General features: G+C 44.5%; 1 protein-coding gene across 4 annotated transcripts in view; it reads right to left on the bottom strand.

Moving 5' to 3' along the window:
* The window catches only part of EFR3A (EFR3 homolog A), a 174,594-nt gene that overhangs the window by 123,269 nt on the left and 26,858 nt on the right, over positions 1 to 24,467 (bottom strand). For 3 of the 4 annotated variants that reach the window (XM_030553839.1, XM_030553840.1, XM_030553841.1), the window contains exon 3: positions 21,788 to 21,880. The exons of the other annotated variant lie outside the window; for it this stretch is intronic. Coding sequence is in view for 1 of the 3 variants with exons in the window: in XM_030553841.1 (XP_030409701.1) it covers positions 21,788 to 21,800 (13 nt within the window). In the remaining 2 variants the exon portion in view is untranslated. The remainder of the gene's footprint in view (positions 1 to 21,787; positions 21,881 to 24,467) is intronic. 4 annotated transcript variants of the gene reach the window in all.

Below are 24,467 nucleotides of genomic sequence, written 5' to 3'. Positions count from 1 at the left end.
AGCATCTGTAAACAACCTGGAAAGACTGCACCTTCCTTAGGGAGTTATTGTCTTGTTGTTCCTCAGTAGAAGTATTTGATGTCCAAGTGCTCCAGATCATCTGAATTCAAACAGTAGGCCATAGCAAAAAGATTCAGCATACCTAAACTCAAGTCGCTGGAATCATGTAGGGAATGGGGGAGCCTGAAGCATCTTAAGCACTTCCTGAAGTTCCAACACTGGCTAATTGAAGAGGTCCAGGAAATGCAAACATTGAAGCTCCAAGGTACCAGCTTAAAGAATTAATGTGACTGAGCATGGAAGAGCTGCCAGGCACCAACAATCAGTGGCATCTGAATGCCAAGACACGCACCAAATCACCATGGGAATCTATCAAACCACTCACGTGAAAGGTTTCAACAATCATACCACACCTGACTGGGAGATACCCAATGAGGAACTGTTAGGATCTAAAGAAAAGCTGGAGCTATGGCCAATAAGGCAGGCCACTCACTGACCACAGTCAAGAAGGAACTCACTAGAACATCTGAAAGGCAGTATTTATACTCTGCACAGTATGACATGTAATGACCAGTAGGTGCATGGCTTGTTCACCATACATCTTCTGTCAAGAATCAAAACCCTCACAACTAGGGTTCCATTAACCTCACATTAAGGATCCGAGATGAAATGTGGGTCCCACAAAAAGACGGAATTATTGAGAAAATGAGGTCTTATTAGTTTGGAGATTTTAAAGATATCTAGTAGAATGAAGAAAAGTAGTGAAATACAAGCTAATTAAGGAAACCTCATAGGTTTTAGTGACACTTTTTAAAAGGGAGAAAGAAAATAAAGCAGAGCTCTGTAATTATTTTATGGTGCCTCCTTGTGAATTTACAGAATTTAACAATTGTGTGGTACTGCTGGGTACAATTTTATTACTCTGCAAGTCTTGATCTATTCAATGTTTAACACTCCTGAGATGCATGCTCTCAGTTCCAAACTTCTGACTAACAAAGATCACGTGGCTAATGCCTTCCATTTGCGACTTCACAGCATCTCCACAAAAATACACTTCACTACAAGCTCTTTGGTTTCCTGGCTTTCTGGCCACACTTTTGTTTTGCTCTTCAAAACTACAATTCCTCTGACATTCAACCCCCCCTCACTCTTATTTAACAGCCTAAAAAGAAATTTTTAAATGGTTGTTCCAAACATTAGATGGATACGTTTTTTTAATTCAGTCAATAGCAAAAATTATTCTGTATATAAAAATGAACGATAAAGAATAAAGCAATAGTATTCACCAAACTCTAAAATGTCTGCAAAGATCAACTACAATGAGATTTTTTTTCCAGGTAAATATATACACACTGTTGATTACTGATTACTCTCGCCCCTTGCTCCACCAATATGGCCACCAGGTGCCCGTTATCTACCGGGTAATGAGCGTTGGGGTAGGGCGGAGGTTCGATCACTGGATGCCCTGGGGGGGGTGTCAAGTGCCCACGGGTAGCGACGGAGAGCACGCAAGCAATCACTCTTAGTGTTCAAGAGAATGAGGGTTTATTAAATGAATCACAGATAATGATAAGGGAGAACACGATCAGTTACATCTGGGGCTTACAACACACTACCAAAGCAAATAATACAAATACTGCAATTACAAATAAAAGCTGGCCCTGGTATTTTTCTAAATCCCAATAGTTATCTAAATCATTCCAGGGGTTAGTAGAAGTGATATTGGTGCTATTAGTAATCATAAGTGCAGCAACTAATTTCCCTAAATAAATTGTGAGGCTTAACTGATCCCCCTTGCTTTCAAGAGTTCCTGGTCAACGGGTTTCCCCTAGCAGGAATCTTGGGGCGGCTAGAATCAGTCTTTGCCTCTTATCTACCAGTACAGAATACTTAACAGCTAATTATACTTACACATACAAACCACAAAAGTTTCATTACGGCCGGCAACCGGTTAGGCTTCAGGAAACGCGTGAGCCGAGAGAGCGTCCAGGGCGATCAGGCCTGGATACGGTTTCGACAGGAATTCGGGGGCTCTCCGCCCGTCCCCGGGAGGGGACCGGCAATATATAGTAAATTTGTCGTCATAGTTTGTGATAAGCCAATTGGGGGGTCGCGAGTGGCAAATGCCCATACAAGGGAGGCAGTGGGGCCCTAACATCTCTACCCAGGAAGCAACCGTTGTCAGGGGAACTTGGTCTCTTCAGGCTGGCTAACCACAAGGCTTCCTGTTGCAAGTTCTGCTTTCTGAGCGTGACAGGTGGCAGTTCTGAGGGCTGGGGGAAAAATCCGTTGGGGGGGGTGGAGGCCGGAGCACCCGTAGTCTGGCCCTGGGGCCCCACTTGGGGGTCTAACATGCCCCCATGCTCCGGCCGACAACGCCCCACGTACCTAAACCTCAGTGTCTGAGTCAGCATCCGCCCCTACGAGCGGACGTTTCTCAGTAGCCGAGGCAATAAGGGCACTTCCCACCATCCGCCGAACACAGGCCTTAACAAAAGCACACCCAAGGCAGAGGAGGCAGAGGCCCACCACAAGCGACACAAAAAGGGATTGAAAATAAGCCTTATAGGCTCCAAGCCCCAACCACTCCAGCCATGACCAGAAGCGGAAGGTCTCTCTGGACTCACGCACAGCGGTTCCTAAGGCCTTAAGATCATCAATTACTTCAGTTAAGTTTCCAGAAATAGAGGAAAGAGAGATACAGCACTTATCTTTAAACTGGGGATACATAGATACAAGGGTTTCACAAAAATCCCGTGATTGTAACAAAAATTGTATCATTAAGCGATTCTGAAAAGTATAATCTGCTAATTCACCTAGCCGCTGATTAACTAAACTAAAGCCTTTTGCAGTAGTATTAGCTAGCGTTTCAATAGCCAGTGATTGGAATAATACTTGCTCACGCAATAACATGTACCCCACGGGGTTAAACGAGACTGCTGAAGAAACCATAGAGGACAACGCCCCCTTCGCCCTCTCCCACCATCCCCAAGAACGTCGAACCCTCCCGGCTGAACTGGGCTGCCAGGTCTTAACATAAACACCGCCCCCTTTTATCAGGAGAGAGCCAATAGTACATATGCCCTTGGGGTTGGGAGGGAGTGCCGCAAAGGCAACCTCGCCACATAGCCAGAAATGACCGGGTCGTAATCTATTTAAAACCCAATTAGAATAAAAATAGGTGTGCTTAAGAGGGTTAAAAAAGGTGCTAAAGGGTGGGTCCCAGACATCTATTTCCACGACAGTTTCATTGACTATTGGCAAGGGGGTGTCCCGATCCATAACAACGTCACCGTGAGACACGTTGCCATAGACAAGGGTTTGGGAACAATTCGGATACGTGCCGACCCAATGAGGTGAGTCTGACCGGTTTTTATGTTCCTCCCTGCCATAAAATGCCCAACAGTGGGACGCCACGGGTCTCTGTGCCGGTGATAAGGGGAGTGGGTCCCTGCAGCGTGCTCTAGTTCTATTAAAAATAGGGAAAACAAGAGGGGAAATGGGGTTAAAAAGGTCATTCGTGCAACCTGTCCACTGCGCGGTAGGGAGCCACTGAGCTGAGGGGGAAGAGCAATTAAGGGGACCATTAATACTACTAAAGTTAAACACTAACGGTAATAAATCAAACAAAGGCCTATTTACAGACAGCTTGTTAGAACATGCAAGGCAATTATCAGAGGTCAGCGAAGATAAGTCGATGTTTCCTCCCAGGGCTTCCTGGATCCAATAGGCTGCAAACAGAAGCTGATGGGCATTTTCGCCCACAGGATACCGTCTCAGGTTCAGCAGAGGTGGGCCCCTCCGATCGTCGTTCTGGCTTCCTGCCGCTATGGCAAACTGTAAGACAGAACAGAAGGCGGCCTTATTGGCCCCCGTTAGTTCGCTCCTGACTCAGAACGTTTGCTTATCCAGTTGTGGTGGACCAAGGTGTGGGTGCCCTGGGCATCCACAACCGTATAGGTATTGGGATATTTACCTGCACTTACAATTTGTGCGGCGTAGGGTTCCCGGCGACCTGAGGCCTGTGGCTCAGCCACCCAGACTAGTTGATCAGGGTGATATACAGGAGTCCAGGGACCTCTAGGTCTGGGGCTGATCTCCGGCCAACGAGAATAGTTTGCATTGAGGGAGATAAGAACCTGGGGTAATAGCGCACTCCAGCCCTTATAGTCATCGTTGGGATTAACTGAACGTATCATGGTTTTCAGAACCCCGATTTTCCGCTCTACAACACCGTTACTTTCGGGGTGATACTTCAAGTGAATATGGAGGGAAGCCCCCCATCCCAGCACTAATGCTTCGAAACGTTTGCTGGTAAACGGGGGTCCTCCATCTGCTTGAACCTCGGAGGGCACACCCCATGCTGCAGCTACCTGTTGCAGCGCCCCAGCCACGGCCGCAGCCGTGGTGGTATTCAGGGGAATGCAGTGAGTTTGACGGGAGCCCAAATCTACCACTACCAGGGCCTTAGGGTGGCGACGGGCTCCGGGTAGGGGTCCCATTAAATCTATTTGCCACACCGCGCCAGGAGGAAAGTACTCAGCAGCGTACGCCCACCGCTCGTAACGCGGGCGGTTTTGGGACTTGATTTGTGCACACTTAAGGCAGGCCTGCACGACTCTTTCGCAGTCCTGCCGCCGTACCTCAGGCTTTCCCTGAGCACCTAGGGCTAACTGATTGTATAGGCGGCCGCTAGGCAAATGCCCCCAATCCTCATGAAGCCATTGGAGGAATGGGTCGGTGTTAAGCTGGGGCTGCTGCCCCAGGCACACTTGGGGTGGTGCCTGAATTTCCCTCATTCTGTGATCCAATTCGGAGTGGAGGGGGTTTGAGTCAGGACGATGTGACGGGCAATGGGTTACAAACCAGGGCCGTGGGAACTTACGTATGAGGTCAAAAATAGTCTCCCACAGGGGCGTAAATGCTGTGGGGTTAGCCTCTCCCGTGAGGATGCTGAGACAAAATTGTGAGTCTATACCCAACACGACCTGAGCAGAAATGGAATGGGCCTGGGTAACGTGCTGGGCAGCGAGAAGGACCCCATGAACTTCGCTATGCTGGGCCGATGAACCCGGGGGAAGGAGGTCAACCTGGAAGTGGTCGCATTTAGCACAGAGGACACCTGCCCGGGGGGTCGGGGAAGTGCCCCCATCAGATACAATCCAGGGGTCATATTTTGTTTCTATACACAGGGGCTCCGAGGCTATTGGGAATCGGACATCGTTTGGCAGCGATTTGAGCGTCCATTCCCGCCACGTGATCTCCCCCACATAACACAGCTGTTGCCACGTTAGGCTGGTTCCATGAAAACTGGGAGGGGGCAACCGCGTGAGCCAAGGAATGAGGTGTACCTCAGGGCCAATCAGGGTTCCCTTACTAGATAGCGGGGCCCAAATGTGTGCCTCACCTGCGGCTAGTAACATGAGTCCTATGGGCCCGTATCGATACTGAGGGCCCTTGAGCCGTCGGGCCCAGTTATAGACCGGTTGCCCGTCCTGTGATACTGAGTACCCATAGTGATGTTGTGTAAAGAAAAGGGTGATGGTAAAAGGTGAGTCCCTTTTGTATTGGGCCAGCCGTGGGTTAGAGGCAAACCAAGTGGCTATTCGTTCCAGGCTTTTTTGGGCCTCAGGACTCCATATTTCCCGTCTCCGTTTGGACGAGAGGGGTTCCTGGATCACCTCCAGGTCTACAAGGTGTTTATCTGGGATGAAGTGTCTGTGATAATTAATTAGGCCTAAAAGTCTCTGCAGTTGCTTTTTATTCTCGGGTGGGTCTGTTACCCAAGGATCTAGAATCCCCGAGGTGGGTTGGCCACAGTCGTAGGGGTCATAATGTTGGCCTAAGAAGGAAAAGCTTTGAGAGGGCACAAGGTGGCTTTTTGCCTCATTAATTTGCCACCCATTGGCCTTTAGTTCAGCTACCACGGCGTTAGTTACGTGCTGAACAATGTGTTCGTTGGGCCCAATTACAATTATGTCGTCCACATAGGCTAAAATGGTGGTGCCCCCAGTGGCTTCTACCCCTTTTAAGGTCTTCGCAAGAGCGGCCGTTGCCAAGGCTGGGGAATTACAGAACCCCTGAGGGCACACCTTCCACTGGTACTGCGCGCCCTGGAAAGCGAAATTTAAGATTTGGGGTTTGTCCTCCAAAGGAATTTGATAGAACATATCCTTTAAATCTAGGGTGCAGGCCCACCTCCCACCGGCATCGCTTAGCTGCTGCCGTATTTCTGGAATGGTGGCTGGGCCTGCAAACGGGAGGTGTCGGACTCGGCTATTTGCCTGTCTATAATCAATGACCAATCGAAATTCAGAGGGGTTGCCGGGCTTGGGGATACCCCAGCCGGGAGATAGATAGTTGGACGCGGTCGCCTGTGCTATCCGTCCCTCCTTTAACAACTGGTCGAGCAGCTGCTTAATGAGGGGGATGCCTTCAGGCTTCGTGGGAATAGGGGAAAATTTCCATGAACTGTTATTAACAAGCTCGGGGCTATACGGGGGGGGGTCATCGGGTGACAGGGCGACAGGCAGGGCCTGACAGACCTGTTTTTGTAATCGCAGTCGTTTTATATCCCCAACCCCCAACAAATTGGTTCCTCCCAACAATGCCTTTACTTTTCGCTTGTACCCCTTATGAATTAAAGTAAAGCTGACTACAGGCTTTTCTTCAATACTGTTAAGACCCTGAACAAACATAGTAGAACTTGTGGGTACGTGGGGCACATCGGATTTTATAACGGAGATTTGAGCTCCGGTGTCCAACAGAAAGGATACAGGGCTGTAAGGGGGTTTGGGACCAGCTACTAATAGGGTGTGGTATGGTCGGTCATCCCAAGTCTCTGTGGAGGCCGGGGCGCACCCGGCCTCTACTCGTTTTTTGTCCTCAAATAGTCATCCCAATCCTTCCATCCTAACTGTTTTCCCAAATCTTGCTGTTGGGTATCAGACATCTTCCGCAGTGCCTCCTTGGGGATCCCCTTATGTAATAGGAACCCAAAAAGCGCCCTTTCAGCCTTGGTTCGTTCAGGGTGTTTAGGCTGACCCTTATTAACAGGGTTCCCAGCTGGAAGGGCTGAAATGGGATTCTTCGGGGTCGGTGGCATTCGGAGCCGGGACACGGCCTCATATAAGGTAATAAGGGGTTGCCCCACCCAACTTTGCAACAGCAGGAGTCCCCCTGTGTCAATCGGTGGGGCGCCCTCTACGGCCAAGTCCACCGCGTCCCGGTGGACCGGGATTTCAGTGGGGTCTGTGACATAAATAAAGGGGACACCTGTCTGAACCTGTTCGTCGCTTAAATTTAACGGCACCGCTTGTGCATCCCACGTTACGATGGACGCTCCGGCAATAGCCCAGATGATCTCATGGGGTGTATTTACGCTGCCAGGAGGCACATACAGTCCCCTAAAACTGCCTTTCATGGTCAAGACGGCCGCGGCCGGGGTGGTAATCGGCCATAGCTGATTTCCCAAGAGATGATGACCTGGGAACCCCGACGCCCAATTGGACGTTTTTGCCAGAACAGCGGCTTCCTCCCTGTCTACCGTCTCTGCCCCGTGATCCAGGGCCAGACGACCCAGCCACACTAGGGGTGCCTCGCCCTCCCTGCGCCTCGTGTCTGCCAAAAATTCCTTCATCTCCGCCTTGGTGCGAGTTCGATACTCGGTAGTCGTAACTGTCTGACCTGTCTCATAATCCACCTTACTTTTGGTGATAGCAACGGGCATTGCCTCCATCTGCCTCTTCTGCTCAGGCGCAGGTGGGGCTCAGGGGAGAGCAGGGGGGAGAGCAGGGTAGATCGAAGCGGGAGCTTCATAGGGGGGTGGGCTTTTACCAGCCTGACTCCCGTCCTCCTGCTCCTTACCACTTATCTCACTTTCTGCACTGTCGGTACCGCTCGCAGCGGCTTGTTTAGCAGCAAACATAGTGCTTCCATGAAGGACCGCACAGAGGTCCAGCGCTTTGTTAAGTGCACTGAACAAGACCGTGGACACGTCCTCCGACTTAAACTCGTCTGGTCTAAGTTTCTTTGTCCGCCTGGTCTGCTCTAATTCCTGCAGTAACTGGGCTAGCAACCCGTGGGCAGGATCACCTGGCTGTACCCGGGGCGGGGGTATGAGTTTAGAAACGGTGGCCCCGGATTTTTTGATGATACGGCTACACTCCTTCCAGATGCCTGATGGTGTCTCAGTCCGACTAGTTTCCGCAACCCCCGTGCACTGGGGTTGCAGGGAACCATCGGCCGGCTGACACTTAAAGGTGGGATGGCAGTGGAGGAGGCATCCTACGGCAGGCAGGGTTAATGAGGTAGTATAGCTTTTCGACCCTGACCCTGACTCTATAGTACAAACCCAATCTAGGGTGGGCCTCGCAGACTGTCTGCTGGCCACTTGGTGAAATTGTAAGTGTTGAAATTGCTCGAGCTCAGATTGTTCACGGTCCCCACTACACCACGGGCACTGACCCTCCCGAAGGCATCCTGTTCGTGACGCCATGTTGATTACTGATTACTCTCGCCCCTTGCTCCACCAATATGGCCACCAGGTGCCCGTTATCTACCGGGTAATGAGCGTTGGGGTAGGGCGGAGGTTCGATCACTGGATGCCCTGGGGGGGGTGTCAAGTGCCCACGGGTAGCGACGGAGAGCACGCAAGCAATCACTCTTAGTGTTCAAGAGAATGAGGGTTTATTAAATGAATCACAGATAATGATAAGGGAGAACACGATCAGTTACATCTGGGGCTTACAACACACTACCAAAGCAAATAATACAAATACTGCAATTACAAATAAAAGCTGGCCCTGGTATTTTTCTAAGTCCCAATAGTTATCTAAATCATTCCAGGGGTTAGTAGAAGTGATATTGGTGCTATTAGTAATCATAAGTGCAGCAACTAATTTCCCTAAATAAATTGTGAGGCTTAACTGATCCCCCTTGCTTTCAAGAGTTCCTGGTCAACGGGTTTCCCCTAGCAGGAATCTTGGGGCGGCTAGAATCAGTCTTTGCCTCTTATCTACCAGTACAGAATACTTAACAGCTAATTATACTTACACATACAAACCACAAAAGTTTCATTACGGCCGGCAACCGGTTAGGCTTCAGGAAACGCGTGAGCCGAGAGAGCATGCAGGGTGATCAGGCCTGGATACGGTTTCGACAGGAATTCGGGGGCTCTCCGCCCGTCCCCGGGAGGGGACCGGCAATATATAGTAAATTTGTCGTCATAGTTTGTGATAAGCCAATTGGGGGGTCGCGAGTGGCAAATGCCCATACAAGGGAGGCAGTGGGCCCCAACATCTCTACCCAGGAAGCAACCGTTGTCAGGGGAACTTGGTCTCTTCAGGCTGGCTAACCACAAGGCTTCCTGTTGCAAGTTCTGCTTTCTGAGCGTGACTGGTGGCAGTTCTGAGGGCTGGGGGAAAAATCCGTTGGGGGGGGTGGAGGCCGGAGCACCCGTAGTCTGGCCCTGGGGCCCCACTTGGGGGTCTAACACACACAATTAAACCAAGAGAAATTTTCAGCAGTTTCAAGTGGGTAAAACCTAGTTTTTGATACTGCTATCATATTCACAGTATTCCAGCACCTAGGGAAACACAGGTCTCCAAAATAACAAACATTTTTATCTTAATTTCAATCACCCTGATTCAATTTATCATCAGAGGCAGAGGAAGTCTGCTATTTGAATTTGGCTTGCAGGAAATCAACATTTATCACCAAAATCTCCATATTCCCTGTCACTATCATAGCCTGCCTTTCTGACAGATACTGTTCAACGTTGGCCATGTATAAATTGCATCTTACTTCCCACTAGAATTCTAGAATAGACAATTTCTGCCATCATGCTGTCATCTGATAAAGTTTTAAAATGCATAATGATGTAGGTCGAAGTCAAACATAAAAGTGAATAATTTGTAGCAAAGAAAAATGGTCTATACTGAAAATCTTTAATGTTGGGAATAAACAGAATGCTGGGAATAATTAAGAAGGGGATAGGTAATAGGCCAGAAAATATCATGTTGCCTCTATATAAATCCATGGTACATCCACATCTTGAATACTGCGTGCAGATGTGGCCGCCCCATCTCAAAAAAGGTATACTGGAATTGGAAAAGGTTCAGAAAAGGGCAACAAGAATGATTAGGGGTATGGAACGGCTTCCATAAGCGGAGAAATTAATAAGACTGGGACTTTCCCTTTAGCTATCTCTTTTCGAAGCTGAAGATATGATTTAGGTCTATAAAATGATAATTAGTATAGAGAAAGTAGATAAGGAAGTGCTGTTTACTACTTCTCATAACAGAAGAACTATGGGTCACCAAATGAAATTAATAAGCAGCACGTTTAAAACAAATGAAAGGAAGTATTTCTTCACACAATGCACAGTCAACCTGTGGAACTCCTTGCCAAAGGATGTTGTGAAGGCCAAAACCATAACAGGTTTCAAAAAAAAAAAAAACCAAACAAACAAAACTCGATAAATTCATGGAGATAGGACCATCAATGGCTATTAGCCAGGATGGGCAGGAATGGTGTCCCTAGCCTCTATTTGCCAGAAGCTGGGAAATGAGCAACAGGGGATGGATCACTTGATGATTACCTGTTCTATTCATTCCCTCTGGGGCACCTGGAACTGGCCAGTCAGAAGACAGGATATTGGGCTAGATGGACCTTTGGTCTGACCCAGTAGGGCCATTCTTATGTTTTTCAATCAAAAAAATAAAAGTAACTGCTCAGCACATACGCAGTGCCACCCTTGTGAAGTAAAGCTGCCAAGTCTCAGTAAAACAGTAAAAGCTTTCTGAAGGTGCATCTTCTGAGCTTTTAAAAACGTTGGTAGCACTTGCCAATGCGCTTGTCAGCTGCCATAAAAGTCATGATCATCATCTCTGGGATAAAGATATGGGGATTAATACAAAGATACAACATACATTATTTTACCATCTTAGTCTTATCAGTCCCAAATGCTACTCCCTTCACAAACCATGAGTAAGAAATTCAAAAAGTTATTGTTTCACAAAGACAAGTTGTTGACAGAAGTTATTGTGTTCCTGACCTTGCTTTATTAAAGTAAGCTAGGCAAGCAATAACCAAACTGGAGTAGGATACACAGTATTGCTTTACGATGTACACCTCCAAGGCTGATTGGTCCAAAATTAGATTTTCCATCACAGCCTCCTTAACTCCAGTAAAAGAAGCTGTATGTTTTTCTTACCCTTGTTCACTTAATATAGAAAGCACGATCACACTATAAATAGTAGTGACAGGGGCCACAACTTTAAGATGGCTTTTTCATAACTCATATCAGGAAAATCGGATTATATTTAGTTCTGAGAGTATAATACTCTCTCGAGTACCATGGTCTCTCAAAACTGAAGGTTGCCTACTATTACGCTGAGTGTAATGCAACATTTTTGGGCAATTACACCTAATGAAAGACTCAGAACGCTTGCTCCTAAATCCCTAATAGGCTGACGTTCCAAGCAGCTTTAATTTTCTACCCTCTGATACACTCCCCATCCCGCAATCTTGTACTATATCACACATATCCCCTCTTTAACTAAGGCTATCTCTACACTACAAATATTAAACTAGCCAGGCTACACATTCATCTGATGCAGTTGCAATAAAAATGGTTGAGCTACATCCATCCAGCAGCTTTTTCCACATCAAAACCAAGTGTCAAACTTGTTTATATATATACACATCCACCACCAACACTGACTTCACTGTTTTTACCAGTGCATTCTGGGAAAGTCAGGACATCAAAGGCCCCCAGCATACATACAGAGCAATACCAATAACGTGAGGCAATGTATCCTTGGGATGTATGGGACACAGAGCTAGGAGAAGAGAGGACCACTCAGTCTGGTGATACAGACATGAGGTGCTGTGCAGATGGCATCCTCTAAACAGATCTGACCTGATTACAGGACAACTTCGTGAGAGCCTAGACTACTGGATGGGAAACATTAACATCCAGAGCTACTGTTCAACAAATATAATAGGAAAACATCACATCTGGAAGCAACTAATATCACTAACAAGTTAAAAACCTGGTAAAACTGTTCGGGTGTACAAGGGGCCTTAGACCAGACTTGCACTTGAGATTCAGCCATACAAGAAAACCTGGTTACAGCATGGTTATTCCTTGTCACAAAAATGTCAACAGTAGATGAGATCTTATCCATGTTTTCTAACCAAGATCTTACCTGTGTTTCACAACCTGGCTAAATCTAAAAGTTTATCTGGAAACTAAACATTTTAAAGGTTTACTCTTTTTATGAATCAGTTAACTTCCAATCTATTTTGCATATTGGAACACTGTTTTGGTTAGGGAACAATCTAGGTATAGCTATGTCAGAAAACCAGAAGTGTATCTGTAGCATCGAAATGCTTAAGGGCAGTCTCAGCAATAAACATTTACTCATTTCATATTATTAATTTTTCACATATTAACTTTCCCCACATACAGGCAGTTTGCTCCCCATATACCTTATATTTTCCAAAATCAGGAGGAGAAAACCTAATAAGAGACTAGATCCATCTCTGCTTGAAATTAATAAAATAAACGCTATGGTCAAGATTTTCAAAAATAACTAATGATTTTGGCACCTAACTTGAGACAAATTAAGATAGCAGTTCAGCAAGATATTTAAACATATACCTAACTTTAAGCATCTGAGCAGTTTATGCTTGAAGTTAGGGATGTAATTAAGGAAAAAGAGAGGGACATAAGTGACCTGATGAATTTGGACCTTAGTATGTCTCAACTGGAGCACCCAAAAAATTGAGGCACAAACCACAAGTCACTTTTGAAGATCTTGGCCTAAACTTTTACTTTCAAGTTTCACACAATATCCTTGAAAACCTTTTCTAATTGTATACAATATTTGACACAGTTACTACATAGCTAAAGATACAAAGGAACCATTTTTTCATAACTAACAGATGAGTATATGGTGATGATTTACGTAAAAAATACCATACTGGTCACACCAATGGTCCATCTAGCCCAGCAGCCTGTGTCCAACAGTGGCCAGCACTGGCACTTAAGTGTGAGTGTACAGAACAGGGCAGTTTGAGTGATCCACTCCTTCTCCCCTCCCCAGCTACTAGCAGTCAGTGGCAGTCCTCAAGCATGGCGCTGTACCCCCGACCATCTTGGCTGGTAGCCATTGATGGACCTATCCTCCTTGAACTTATCTAGTTCTTATCTAAATTGTATCCAGTTATACTTTTGGTCATCACAATACCCCATGGAAATGAGTTCCACAAGTTAATTGTGTGTTGTGTGGATAAAAAAAATACTTTGTCTTGTTTGTATTAAACCTGTTGCCTATTAATTTAATTGGGTGACAAAGAATGCCTGTTAGCATTAACAATTACCTTCATAGAACAAGCTGACATCAGTAAGGTGAAAATTTTAATAATGTTTTAGGAGGAAAAGTATCAATTTATGAGGGAAAATATATGAATTAACTTACATTTGAGGCTGTTCAATCTATGACAATGTACAGGAATACATTTTTAGTCTGATTTACAATTACATTTTGAGAACTGATCTTTTAATCAGTATTTATGCTGGGATGAAATATGAAGTTCTTTACACTTTATTATAATGTGTTTTCATACATAATGCAAGATTTAAGGTCTACCTACAATTTTTGCTTTCGAGTGCTTTGGTTTTCTAAAGTGATTGGTAAACTATGCTATTATACAGCAATCTTAACTAGTTTTGGAAATAATGTTTTAAGAATACTTTTTCTTCTATAGATGAATTAAGACATTATTTAAACTGTTTTTTTAAAAAGTCAAATGGACAAGACAGATTATTAATTTTTTTTAAAAGGAGTAAACTGTGCAGTCCAAATTAATAAATGACTTGCAAATCCCACCCTTACTCAAGCCCCAATCCAGCAAAGCACTCAATATTCAGCATGTGCTTAAACAATTCGCTGGATCAGGGCCTAAAAGCACACATACACACATTCACTACATAGCTAAATTATTCAGACAGAATAGTTAGATGAGGAGGGCTCTGAGTTATTACAGAGAATTCTTTCCTAGGTTTCTGTCGGGCACGTCTTGCCCACATGCTCAGGATCTAACCGATCACCATATTTGGGGTTGGGAAGGAATTCTGCCAATCTGACCTGAGGGAGAGATCCTGGGAGTTTTTTGCCTTCCTTGGCAGCATGGGGCATGTTTCAACTAGTGTAAATGGTGAGTTCTACATAACTAAGTCTTTAAACCATGATTTAAGGACTTCAGTAACTCAGTCTATAATGCTAGTAAAAAGTGATAACTGACTTAGGCCATATCTACACTACCACTTATGTTGGCAATACTTACTTTGCTCAGGGATGTGAAAAAAAAAAAAATCACACATGCCCTCAGAGCAACATAAATTTTGCCAGCATAAGTGGTGGCGCGCACAACACTATGTTGGCAGGAGAGCTTCTCCCACCTACATAGCTACCGTGTAGGTGGCTTTATCATGTCAATGGGAAAGCTCTCTCCTGTCAGCATACAGCAGCTACAACGAGCCGTTTTACAGAGGCGCAGCTGCATCAGCGCTGCTGTGCTGCTATAAGCTAGCTAGTATAGACATGGCCTGAGGAGATTCAAAATCTTTCCCCTACCCAGGAATTTTCACTTTAAAAAAAACTTTCCCTGGCAGAGGATGACAACAAAAGTTTCTGTCTCCAAGCTTCTTCCTCTTTTAGCTTTCATGACAAAAGAACTGTGTCTAGTTTTCACACAAAGTAATCTTTCACTATATGTGTTCATAAAACAACTTCAAGAACTAATGACAAAAATCTACCTAGTTTTTAAATATTAAGGTTCAATTATTTTGTGGGGACTCATGAGACAAACTTTATATACAGACTGTAAGCACTGCAGGACTAATATGTCTTATATTAATAAGGAAAAAAACTGAATCAGCTAAGGTGACTAGAAATCCACAAAAGGAAAATGAAAAGTTAAGCCACCTATCAATACATACCCTGTACTCCTCCACTCACAAGCACACATCTTTACTACTACAACAACTGTATATCACAGAACATACACTGCAACCTTAATTCTGCCCCCTTTTTGCACAACCTGTTTACCGTATTCCTTTCCCTATCCTCAGCCACTGGGGATGTTTGATATATATATAGTAACATATTGGGAGAGTGTAGTTTGGAAAAGGGGTATGTAAAGAGGGATCGTTAGAGACTGACTGATGACTGGCAATCCCAAAAGGGCAGGATTATGGCTGCTATATCATCTCTGTTCGGTAGTTCTTTCTAAGCTGCAACTAAGGTATTGCAGGACATGCCAATGCACACACAGCATCTGGTCCTACCTCCAGTGAAGGCAGTAGCAACACATAACATGAGAGAGACCAGGACTGGGTCAATAATTATAATATATATCATACACTACTGCTTATTATGCATAAAATTCTGGTTTTATTCTTAGCTCATATTCCCACCTCTCTCTTTACTCCCCATTTGCCTCTTTCAGTCACCTGCTGCATTGTGAAATTCAAGCCCCAATTTTGCTTGCAGCCATTGACAATAAGTTCTCTTTCGACAGCAGTCTTTTTACTACGTTTCTACACAGCGCCTACCACTATGTGGCTTTTAACCCTCAGCTGGCCCCCAAGCTGCTACTGTGTGAAAAAATTAACAAAGTTAGTGACAATTCAGGTTGCACCAAAACCCATCCTACCCATTCAAACCCTTGTATGTTCATACTTTATGCTTTCAAGTTAACATAAAAGTTTCCAGCATTCTTGACCATCTTTACATTGTGTACAATGCTGTTAAAACTTCCTCCAAAAGGCATGCACTTCCATCTCCAACCCATATTAGACAGCAGTACACAACCCAACTTTATTCAGTTCACTCTGCAAGAAACACCTGGCGACGTGACCTTCAGGCTGATAGCAAAAAAATGGGCTATACCTGGAACCAGCTAGAGCGAATGGCCCAGGATAGAGGACTCTGGAGATCTGTGGTTGGCAGCCCATACCCCGATTGGGGTGACCGGCGTGAGTGAGTCTGCCATGCAAAACTCAGTGACCTCAGTCTCTTGCATCAACAGTTTGACAAGTCTGTCACATGCTTTTGGAACTTATTTTGTTTTCACACTGTTGATGTTACTGTTAAGGTTTCACTTTAGAGTGCAATTTTGATGAAGTTGGGTACATATTCTTTCAGGTATTTGTTGGACACAGAAGTGAAAATCATATGGAGTTCTAGATACTAACAACATTGTAAGTAATAAGAAGGTGGAAAGAAACAGGAACTTTTCCCCTTATCTTATTTCCCTACTTTTAAGGTTTTGAGTGCCTAAGTGTGTCCTAATGCAACCTTAACTGTCACTGAACATAGTCTTTGTTTCCTGATTATAAATGAGTACTCCTTTTCTGGGTTTTAGCCATTCTCTTCTCAATATACTTTTATATTACACTCAATACACACACACAAAAAAAAATCCGAATTGCAACACTACATTAAAAAAAGCAATGTTTCTGTAGCGAGGTGGTGTGGCTCCCCTCCTCCCCAGGAAGGGTTGAGCCCCGTCAATCACCTCCCAGGGCGGAACCGCTGGGAGGAAGTCCCGCCCCTCAAAGGGTCAGGCGGCGACTCGGAAGGATAAAAGCCGGGCCTCAGCCCTCAGTCAGGGCTCGGCCGCCAGCAGGAGCAGAGGTGCCCGCTGACTCTCCTCACCGGGAAGCCGCAGAGCCCCGTAGTCGCTACGACGAGGAGCTGCCGTGCTGCCCCGGAGTCGCTACGACGAGGAGCTGCCGGAGCTGCCCCGTCCCCGCTATGGCCCTGAGGAACCACCAGACCAGACCTGGTCCGCCGTCCCGGAGGTAATCCCTGACCTACTGCCCTGCCCGGACTGGGAGGAGCCCATGGTACTGGACACCCCAACGGACCAGGTAGGAACCAGGGGAGAGGCTGGAAGTAGCCCGGGGGCAGCTGACTATAGTCAGGCTGCAGAAGGCCCTGCGCCTATGTCAGTGTGTTTCGGTCAGGACCCCCTTCCCCACTGACCGCCACTAGCAGAGTCAGCTGCTATTAGGGCCCCGGGCTGGAACGCAGAGGAGTAGGTGGGCCTGCGTTCCCCCTGCCACCCGTAACCGGGTGGCAGACTCCTCCTCTTCCCGCCTAGTGTCACTGCTCTGCCCTGCTCCAAAGGGCCAGAGCTGATAACTGTGTTTGGTGCCCGGCCCAAACCAAGGGCTGGGCCCCTTTTGACTTTGCCACTGCTCTGCCCTGCTCCAAAGGGCCAGAGCTGATAACTGTGTTTGGTGCCCCACCCGAACCAAGGGCTGGGCCCCTGTTGACTTTGCCCCTGCTCTGCCTTGCCCCAAAGGGCCAGAGCTGATAATCGACTACTAGGTTTGTTGGGGCCCGCCTGACCCAAGGGCTGGCCCCTCTGTTATTGAACTGTGTCGCTGCCCGGCCCCGCGTACAGGGCCCGAACCGCCGGAGACAGAGGCCTTCGGACGACGAGACGAGGCCGGTGTGACTCCCCTCCTCCCCAGGGAGGGTTGAGCCCTGGCATCCCCCTCGTTCACAGTTTCACAGAATTTGGCCATAATCAGGGATGGAAATTTTGTGTTCAAAGAATTGCTTAATTTTTGAAAAATGCTTTGAAAATGAAAGTTAACCTTTGGTACTATATAAATAAGGGTGCACGGTCTAGTGTTTATCGCATGGAATCTGCAATCAAGAGTTCTGGATTTTATTTCCAGCAAGACTCACTGTGCAGCCTTGACAAGCAACAGCCTTTCTGTACCTCATTTCCCTATCCAGCTGGAGACATGCTCTCTCATAAGTAGGGCCAGCTCCAGGCACCAGCCAACCAAGCACGTGCTTGGGGTGCCACCTTGAGGTGGGGCTGGAGTGGTTTTTTTTTGTTTGTTTGTTTTTGTTTCAGCCGGGCGGTGTTTGGGGGCGGGGGGAGCCCTTCAGAGGCACGGTGCTCGGAGAAGGGAGGAGGCTTGGGCGGCGCTGCGCTCAGGATGGGGGTTCAGCAGCACTTATGGGGGGGGGGGTTACGGCAGGGCGGCGCTCTTTTTTTTTGTTTGGGGCAGCAAAAAAGTTATAGCCAGCTCTGCTCATAAGGGTGTTGTGAGCCTTTAAATACTTTGTTCCAGACTGCCAAAAAGTTAGGCATGTATAATTATTTACATATGTATAATGTTGTGGCAATCAATTCACTAGGGTCAACTTAGCGGGTCTACTGAAGACCCACTAAATCGACCGCAGATTGCTCTCCCATCGACTTCAGTACTCCAACGGAACGAGAAGCGTAAGGTAAGTCGATAGGAGAGTTTCTCCTGTCAACCCAGTATAGTGTAAACATGTTATCTCATTATCTTCCACCGCTGGCCAAAGTACTCTTTGATTGTCAACCACGTGCTATCAGAGTCACCACGTGGTTTCAGGCCAATGAGAAACATGGTGTTTGTAGCTCATCAGATGCAAGAGAAATGCAGAGAACAGCACCAGGACGTTCACACTATCTTCATCAACCTGGCTAAAGCACTTGACACAATCAGGAAACCTGGACTTTGGCAACTAGTTTGTAAAGTTTGGTTGTCTGGAAAAATTCACCGCCATTCTGAGACTAGTTCATGACGGAATGCTCGGACCTGCATGGAAAGTGTTCTGTCTGACCCCGTTTCCTACCACTAATGGTATTAAACAGGGCTGTGTAACCGGTCTGACTCGTCTAACCTCTTCTAGGCAGCAGAGTTTGATGATGCTACAAGGCAGAAAGATAGGCACTGAGGGAAACTGTACTGCAAAAACTTAGATGCCAAGTGACACTAGGAACCCACTGCGCTAGAGCAGGAGTTTTGTGCATCGTAGTGGTCCCGAAACTGGGATTTGGCACCTAACCAGGGACCCAGGAGTCTAACTCCTTTGGGGAATTCAGGCCCTTTTCCTTCTCTGAGCCACTCTCATAACTGCTTCTGCTTTCTGCTGGCTTTTCTTCTCTAGCGCACGCAGCTCTCCAAACAACCCCTTGTCCACACGGCTTACCTCTGCTCAGGCATTGCCACGTGCCCTTCTGCGCTGAGCGGCAACCTCCTATTACAGAACGGGGCTTAGTTCTTCCTTCCATTTAGCCAGGAAGAGGGGTAGTTAGCACAGCCGCCAGCCTTAAGGAGGTCTGTAATTCATGTCAGCCATTAACACTTTCCAGCATAATAACAACCCCCATTCAGTTCCACTCATCGTCCTGATGGAATCTGAGGGTATGTCTACACTACAGAGACCATACTGGCACCAGTATAAGCCCATTTGCAGTAAGGCAACCTATGCTATGTCGACTCCAGCTACATTATTTTGGTGGCTGAACTGAGAACCTTGATCTCCTGAGTCCTAAATCAGTGCTATAGCAGTACCTCATCTTCATGACACCACAAGCTAATTTTTTTTCTTGCATTTGGTGTTCTGCAAAGTGGCAGCCATATCTGAGGTACAGGGAGCAAAGATCAGGTTTTTCATTCTTCAGGGGTCAGCTCTAAACAAATAGTGCGGCTCTTGATTATCATGTGGAACAATCAAGTGGATTTAAATGGGAAGATTGTAAAAAGAGTATGGGAAATCAGTTAGGGCTCAGACTGTTTCCAGAACATCAAATATTCAACATTTACTGTAAATTTAGATAATTTCTAAGTGGTTAAAGACTGACAAATATTGAAGTGTTAATCCGACGAAGTGGGTATTCACCCACGAAAGCTCATGCTCCAATACATCTGTTAGTCTATAAGGTGCCACAGGACTCTTTGCCGCAATCTTTACGAAAGCAGTAGTTATGGGCACTACAGTGTACTCTCTATAGATTTAATTTTCTGGAGTTGTTTATTTTCAAAGCATAGGACACTCATAAAGTGACAGCAAGACAATCTCCACTCTAAATATTTTTCAATTTTCTCATTATAAATCAGTTTTAATAGGATTTATTAGTAGTTAATCAGGTACTGATTTACTGTATCTTATGAAAGTGTTGCCTTTTTTAAATGAAAAATTTATTTGCAACAGGCTAACAAAATAAAGTAATATTCCATAAATGAAGAATTTTAATTGGGACATGCTCTTCAGATATCACAGTTAGAGGCTAATTTGGATTTTAAATAGTTTTCCATCTTTCAAATATATTCTTTGTGGTTTATTTATGATTTCCTATACTCCCAGCAAGCCACTAGTTACCTTTTCACATGAAATTTTCTTCATCAGGAAATGTCTGTATGATACGGCATAATTTTTTTAAGCTGGCACAGCTTCAGTCACTCCCTTATCACTTTTATTTTATCCAAAGGTAGGATCATACTTGAAAGCTACACTTATGATGTGCTAAACCAACTTGACTTTAACCAAAAACCCCACATTCAGTCAGGCACCAGCAGCAGGAGTACTGTGAGCAAAAGACTAGTCTCCTTTCTGTCCATTCCACTGCCACATACCACATCAGCCCCCAGGTACTGGGAAGAACAACTGCAGTGGAAGTCCTGCTCAGCCCCTGCAGCCTGGGGATGAAGCATTTTCAGTCACTCTGAAGAATGATACATGCACAGTCTGGTCAGCACATAGGGACAGAGCACGCTCAGTGCAGATGGAATCTTTTGAAACTTTAGCTGATGGCCTCTAACAAACCTCAACTGAACATGTACAAACTGATTGATTTATTTATAAAAGAAGCTTATAACTCGGCCAAATTTGGGTATATTTTCAACAGGATGGAAAAAACAAGATGACTCCCTTGCCAAATTTTGAGTTCCTCATCCAAAACACAGCCATTTCATTGAGAAGTGCCTCTAAGAGAATTTAGCGTGGGTAAAATAATGCATTTTTCCTCAAAAATAATTCTCGGAAACGCTTACACTGGTTTTGGTGAAACTTGCAAAAAGCCTTCTGGCTTGGGCAGACACCCAGCTTGGAAAATTTGAACCCAAACAGTTAAAGAATTCAAAAGTTTTAAGACGCAGAAAACGGGGTCTTCTAAAGGAAAATGTGAGGCAACCTTAAGCAAAGGTACTGTTACCATTTTACCCATAATCTGGAATAAGTGAAAAAGCCTTCTTCCCCATTACGGACACCCGCAGAGGGATCAGCCAGAATCTCAATGTGCTCCTGGTGCACATGACCAAGAACATCTATAGCTGAGAAACACAATGAACACAAGGAGAGGGCAATGTCATAACTATACCACACTTTCATACAAGCCAGTGGAACAGAGCCAACGTACTCTGTTTTCCCATTGCCAAAGACCTCGAAGACCCTTCACTCTTCCATCAACTGAAGTTTTGCCTGTATCTCCCAGAGGAGTTATTAAATTTGATGATCTTATCCTTGCTTTAAGATCTAGTTTTTCCAGTTACCAGCTTCCTTCAATTCTAGCACAAGTTTAGCAGCACATATTCTCATTAACTCCTAGAAATGAGATTACACCATTTGAAAGCTGGAACTGAGCACCCAATTACTTTCTATCCCTGATCATTCACAAAGTATCTGATCTTAAAGTGATCCCTGGTCCCTTCCAGAAGGCAAAAAGAGAAAACCCAGAGGCCATTTGTCAGACAAGCCAAAAAGTTTTCAGTGCATCAATCATTAATTGCTATAAGTCATCTCAGGCCAGTTCACTCTTTTGATACTATAACATGCATATAGTCACATGGCAAACATAAAAATTAAACCAATTTATCTTTGTATTTTTATGCAACAAAAATCAGAATAGTAGCAAGTATAATCAGCATGAGCCTTACCCGTGCGTCCCATGATTCAGAAATCAGTATCAAATAAAGTTGGGCATGAAGATCAATCAACGACTGATATGAAAACCAGTTGCAAAGTAATTTCTGTAAACAATAACAGGTTTTAACAAACAGGTAAATTAATAAAATTTAGCAACACAAAATATTCTCTGCAAAATTTTGATTTTGAATTTCAGTATGTTTTTAGCCAATAGATAGAAAATGAAAAAAAAAAACCTAAGCTGTCAGAGACATACATAACTTTTCAGTAGGTAATGAAAAGACATAAGGGCACTAATTACATGAAATACTGAAAATGCAAAAAAATTGGAGATAGCATTCATCAGATAGCATTGCATAGATAATTTTAGATACAGAAGCTTCCATTGCTTCTAATTTGCACAGCCTCTTTCCTAATGTAGAACACTAGACAATCATCAATAGCTAATTACAAACTGCAAAATCCATGTGACAAAATGAAAGTCTTCATAGGCATAATATATTCTCTGACTATAAAAGGTCTACCAAGACATATTTTGAATATGCACTTGTATAACCTACTAAAAGGTACAATTTTTTGGACAGAGTCCTAGTTGGACAATTGTAATCTGTTAGTTATTTTGTATTTTGCAGATTGTTTCATTATTATCTAGTGGACTTAACATTGTACAACTTCATTAAAACTGTTTAATGTTTTATGTGTACACAGATATAAAGCAAAGTGTCCTTTCAATACTTACAATGAAATACTTTTATCCAGGAGATTTGAAAATAAAGCCACCACTGTAGTCAATGTTCTCCTAAAGCCTTGTCTATTCAATTATTTTGTAATTTTGTAATTTCGTATATTGAAACCTGCACTGTAATTGCATAAGCAAGAGGAAAACTTGAACAACAGAGTTAGTTGTTAGCAACAGGAATAGCTCAGTGGTTTGAGCATTGGCCTGCTAAACATAGAGTTGAGAGTTCAATCCCTGAGGAGGCCATTTAGGGATTTAGGGCAAAAATCTGTCTGGGGATTGGTCCTGCTTTAAGTAGGAGGTTGAACTAGATGATCTTCCAACTCTGATATTCTATGAAACAAAAATCAATAAAAAGGTTTGTACAAGCAGATGGATAAAAAAGTGTGTTTCAAGAAAATACTAAGTAAATCAGATTAAATCCTTCTTTGTCAACTATTTCATGGAAAAATTACAATCTATGTGCAGATTCCTTTTCTAGTATCCACAATCAGGGAAGTTTTGTTCTGCAGTGTTTTAATAACTACTTCATTAAATACTTCATATGAAGCACAATTTTACACAAGTAACTAATCTGAAGATTCTCTACACAAGTGAGATGTATACACACTTTGAACAAAACCTTTGTATTAATATATATTTTCCACTGAGTAACTCAAATTTTTATTTGAAAGGAACTCTTAAAGAATGGCTTTTATTTATAATCTGATCAGCGTATTCATCAATATAATATGCAAAATGAAAAAACGGGTTCATAGCTTATCTGGCAACTGAAGCACGGGTCGCAACTCCATAGTTATGGCTGAATTGAATTTTGTACTTAAGACTATAGAGGAGGCCAGGTGAGGACACTCATAACTGGGGAACTTGTCTTCAGAAACAACAACCAATCACCACCCTTCCTCTGCAGCTAACTGACATGCTACCATATTATTGGTCTGATGAGTGAAGACTGGACTCAAGAATTCTCCTTAATAAATAATTTTGGCCGCAATTGTCACTGCTCCTTAAAGTTTCTGTGGCTACATACCATCTTGGGCATCAAGGCATGGCTGCCTAGGCTTCACTGTGCACTGGTGTAGCTGAGGCAAGAGTGCAGAGAAACTGAGCTCCAGTTCTCCCCATGGTGCTGCTTTCTGTTGTTGAAGGCAACAAGGAAGAAGTTCAGAGACAGAAAAAATGGGAATGCAAGGGAACCGGGAAACAATGGGGTTTGAGCCTAGGGTAAAGAAGGTATGTGCATGAGGAAGAAGGCTGTAAGAGGCAGATGGGCTTTATGCAAATAGGGAGTCTGGAGTGAGAGGCAAAGAAAAGAATCCTGGCCAGAAGCTAGACCCTTGCAACCCACCTACAAGCTTCAGGTTTGGGTCAGATATGAAAATGACTCACTCTTGAGCTTGGGTTGAGCTTTAAAATTAGGTCCAAGCAGACCTTCTCTTCCAGTTCCTGACTCATCATCCAGTGGAATGAAGTTGAAAGGCTTTCCATGGCACTTACAAACACTGATTCCTTCACCATCCCAGAATCCTGACTGCTGCACAGCCTTTTCTCTCCACTACAACCCTCTTCTTCTACAACATCTTTCTTTTTTGTTAAACACTGTTACCAAGTACTGTATTTAAGTCTTTATCTTGGCTATGCAAGATAGAGCGAGGGTTTCAACAATACAACACAGAATACAAAATGACAAACATTTAAAAATATATAAAGTTATAGGAAAACATCGTCTATTACGGTGGTCACTTATAACTATATTTCATAGGAGAAATGTTTTTTAAAAAAAACTTAGTTCCTTTTTCACTGGGAATGCTGCTTTCATTTATTTATGGATTAATTGCAAAGTCAAAGCAAATACAAGCAAACTGGGTTCCTGCTCAGTATCAGGTATTTCCTCTTTGTCCATACTGGAGTTCAGTAGGAGTTTAAAATCATAATAAATTAATGTGAACGGA

Source organism: Gopherus evgoodei, chromosome 2 (genome assembly GCF_007399415.2).
Source record: "Gopherus evgoodei ecotype Sinaloan lineage chromosome 2, rGopEvg1_v1.p, whole genome shotgun sequence".
NCBI classification, from domain to species: Eukaryota; Metazoa; Chordata; order Testudines; family Testudinidae; genus Gopherus; species Gopherus evgoodei.
This window is presented reverse-complemented; position numbering and strand designations above follow the sequence as displayed.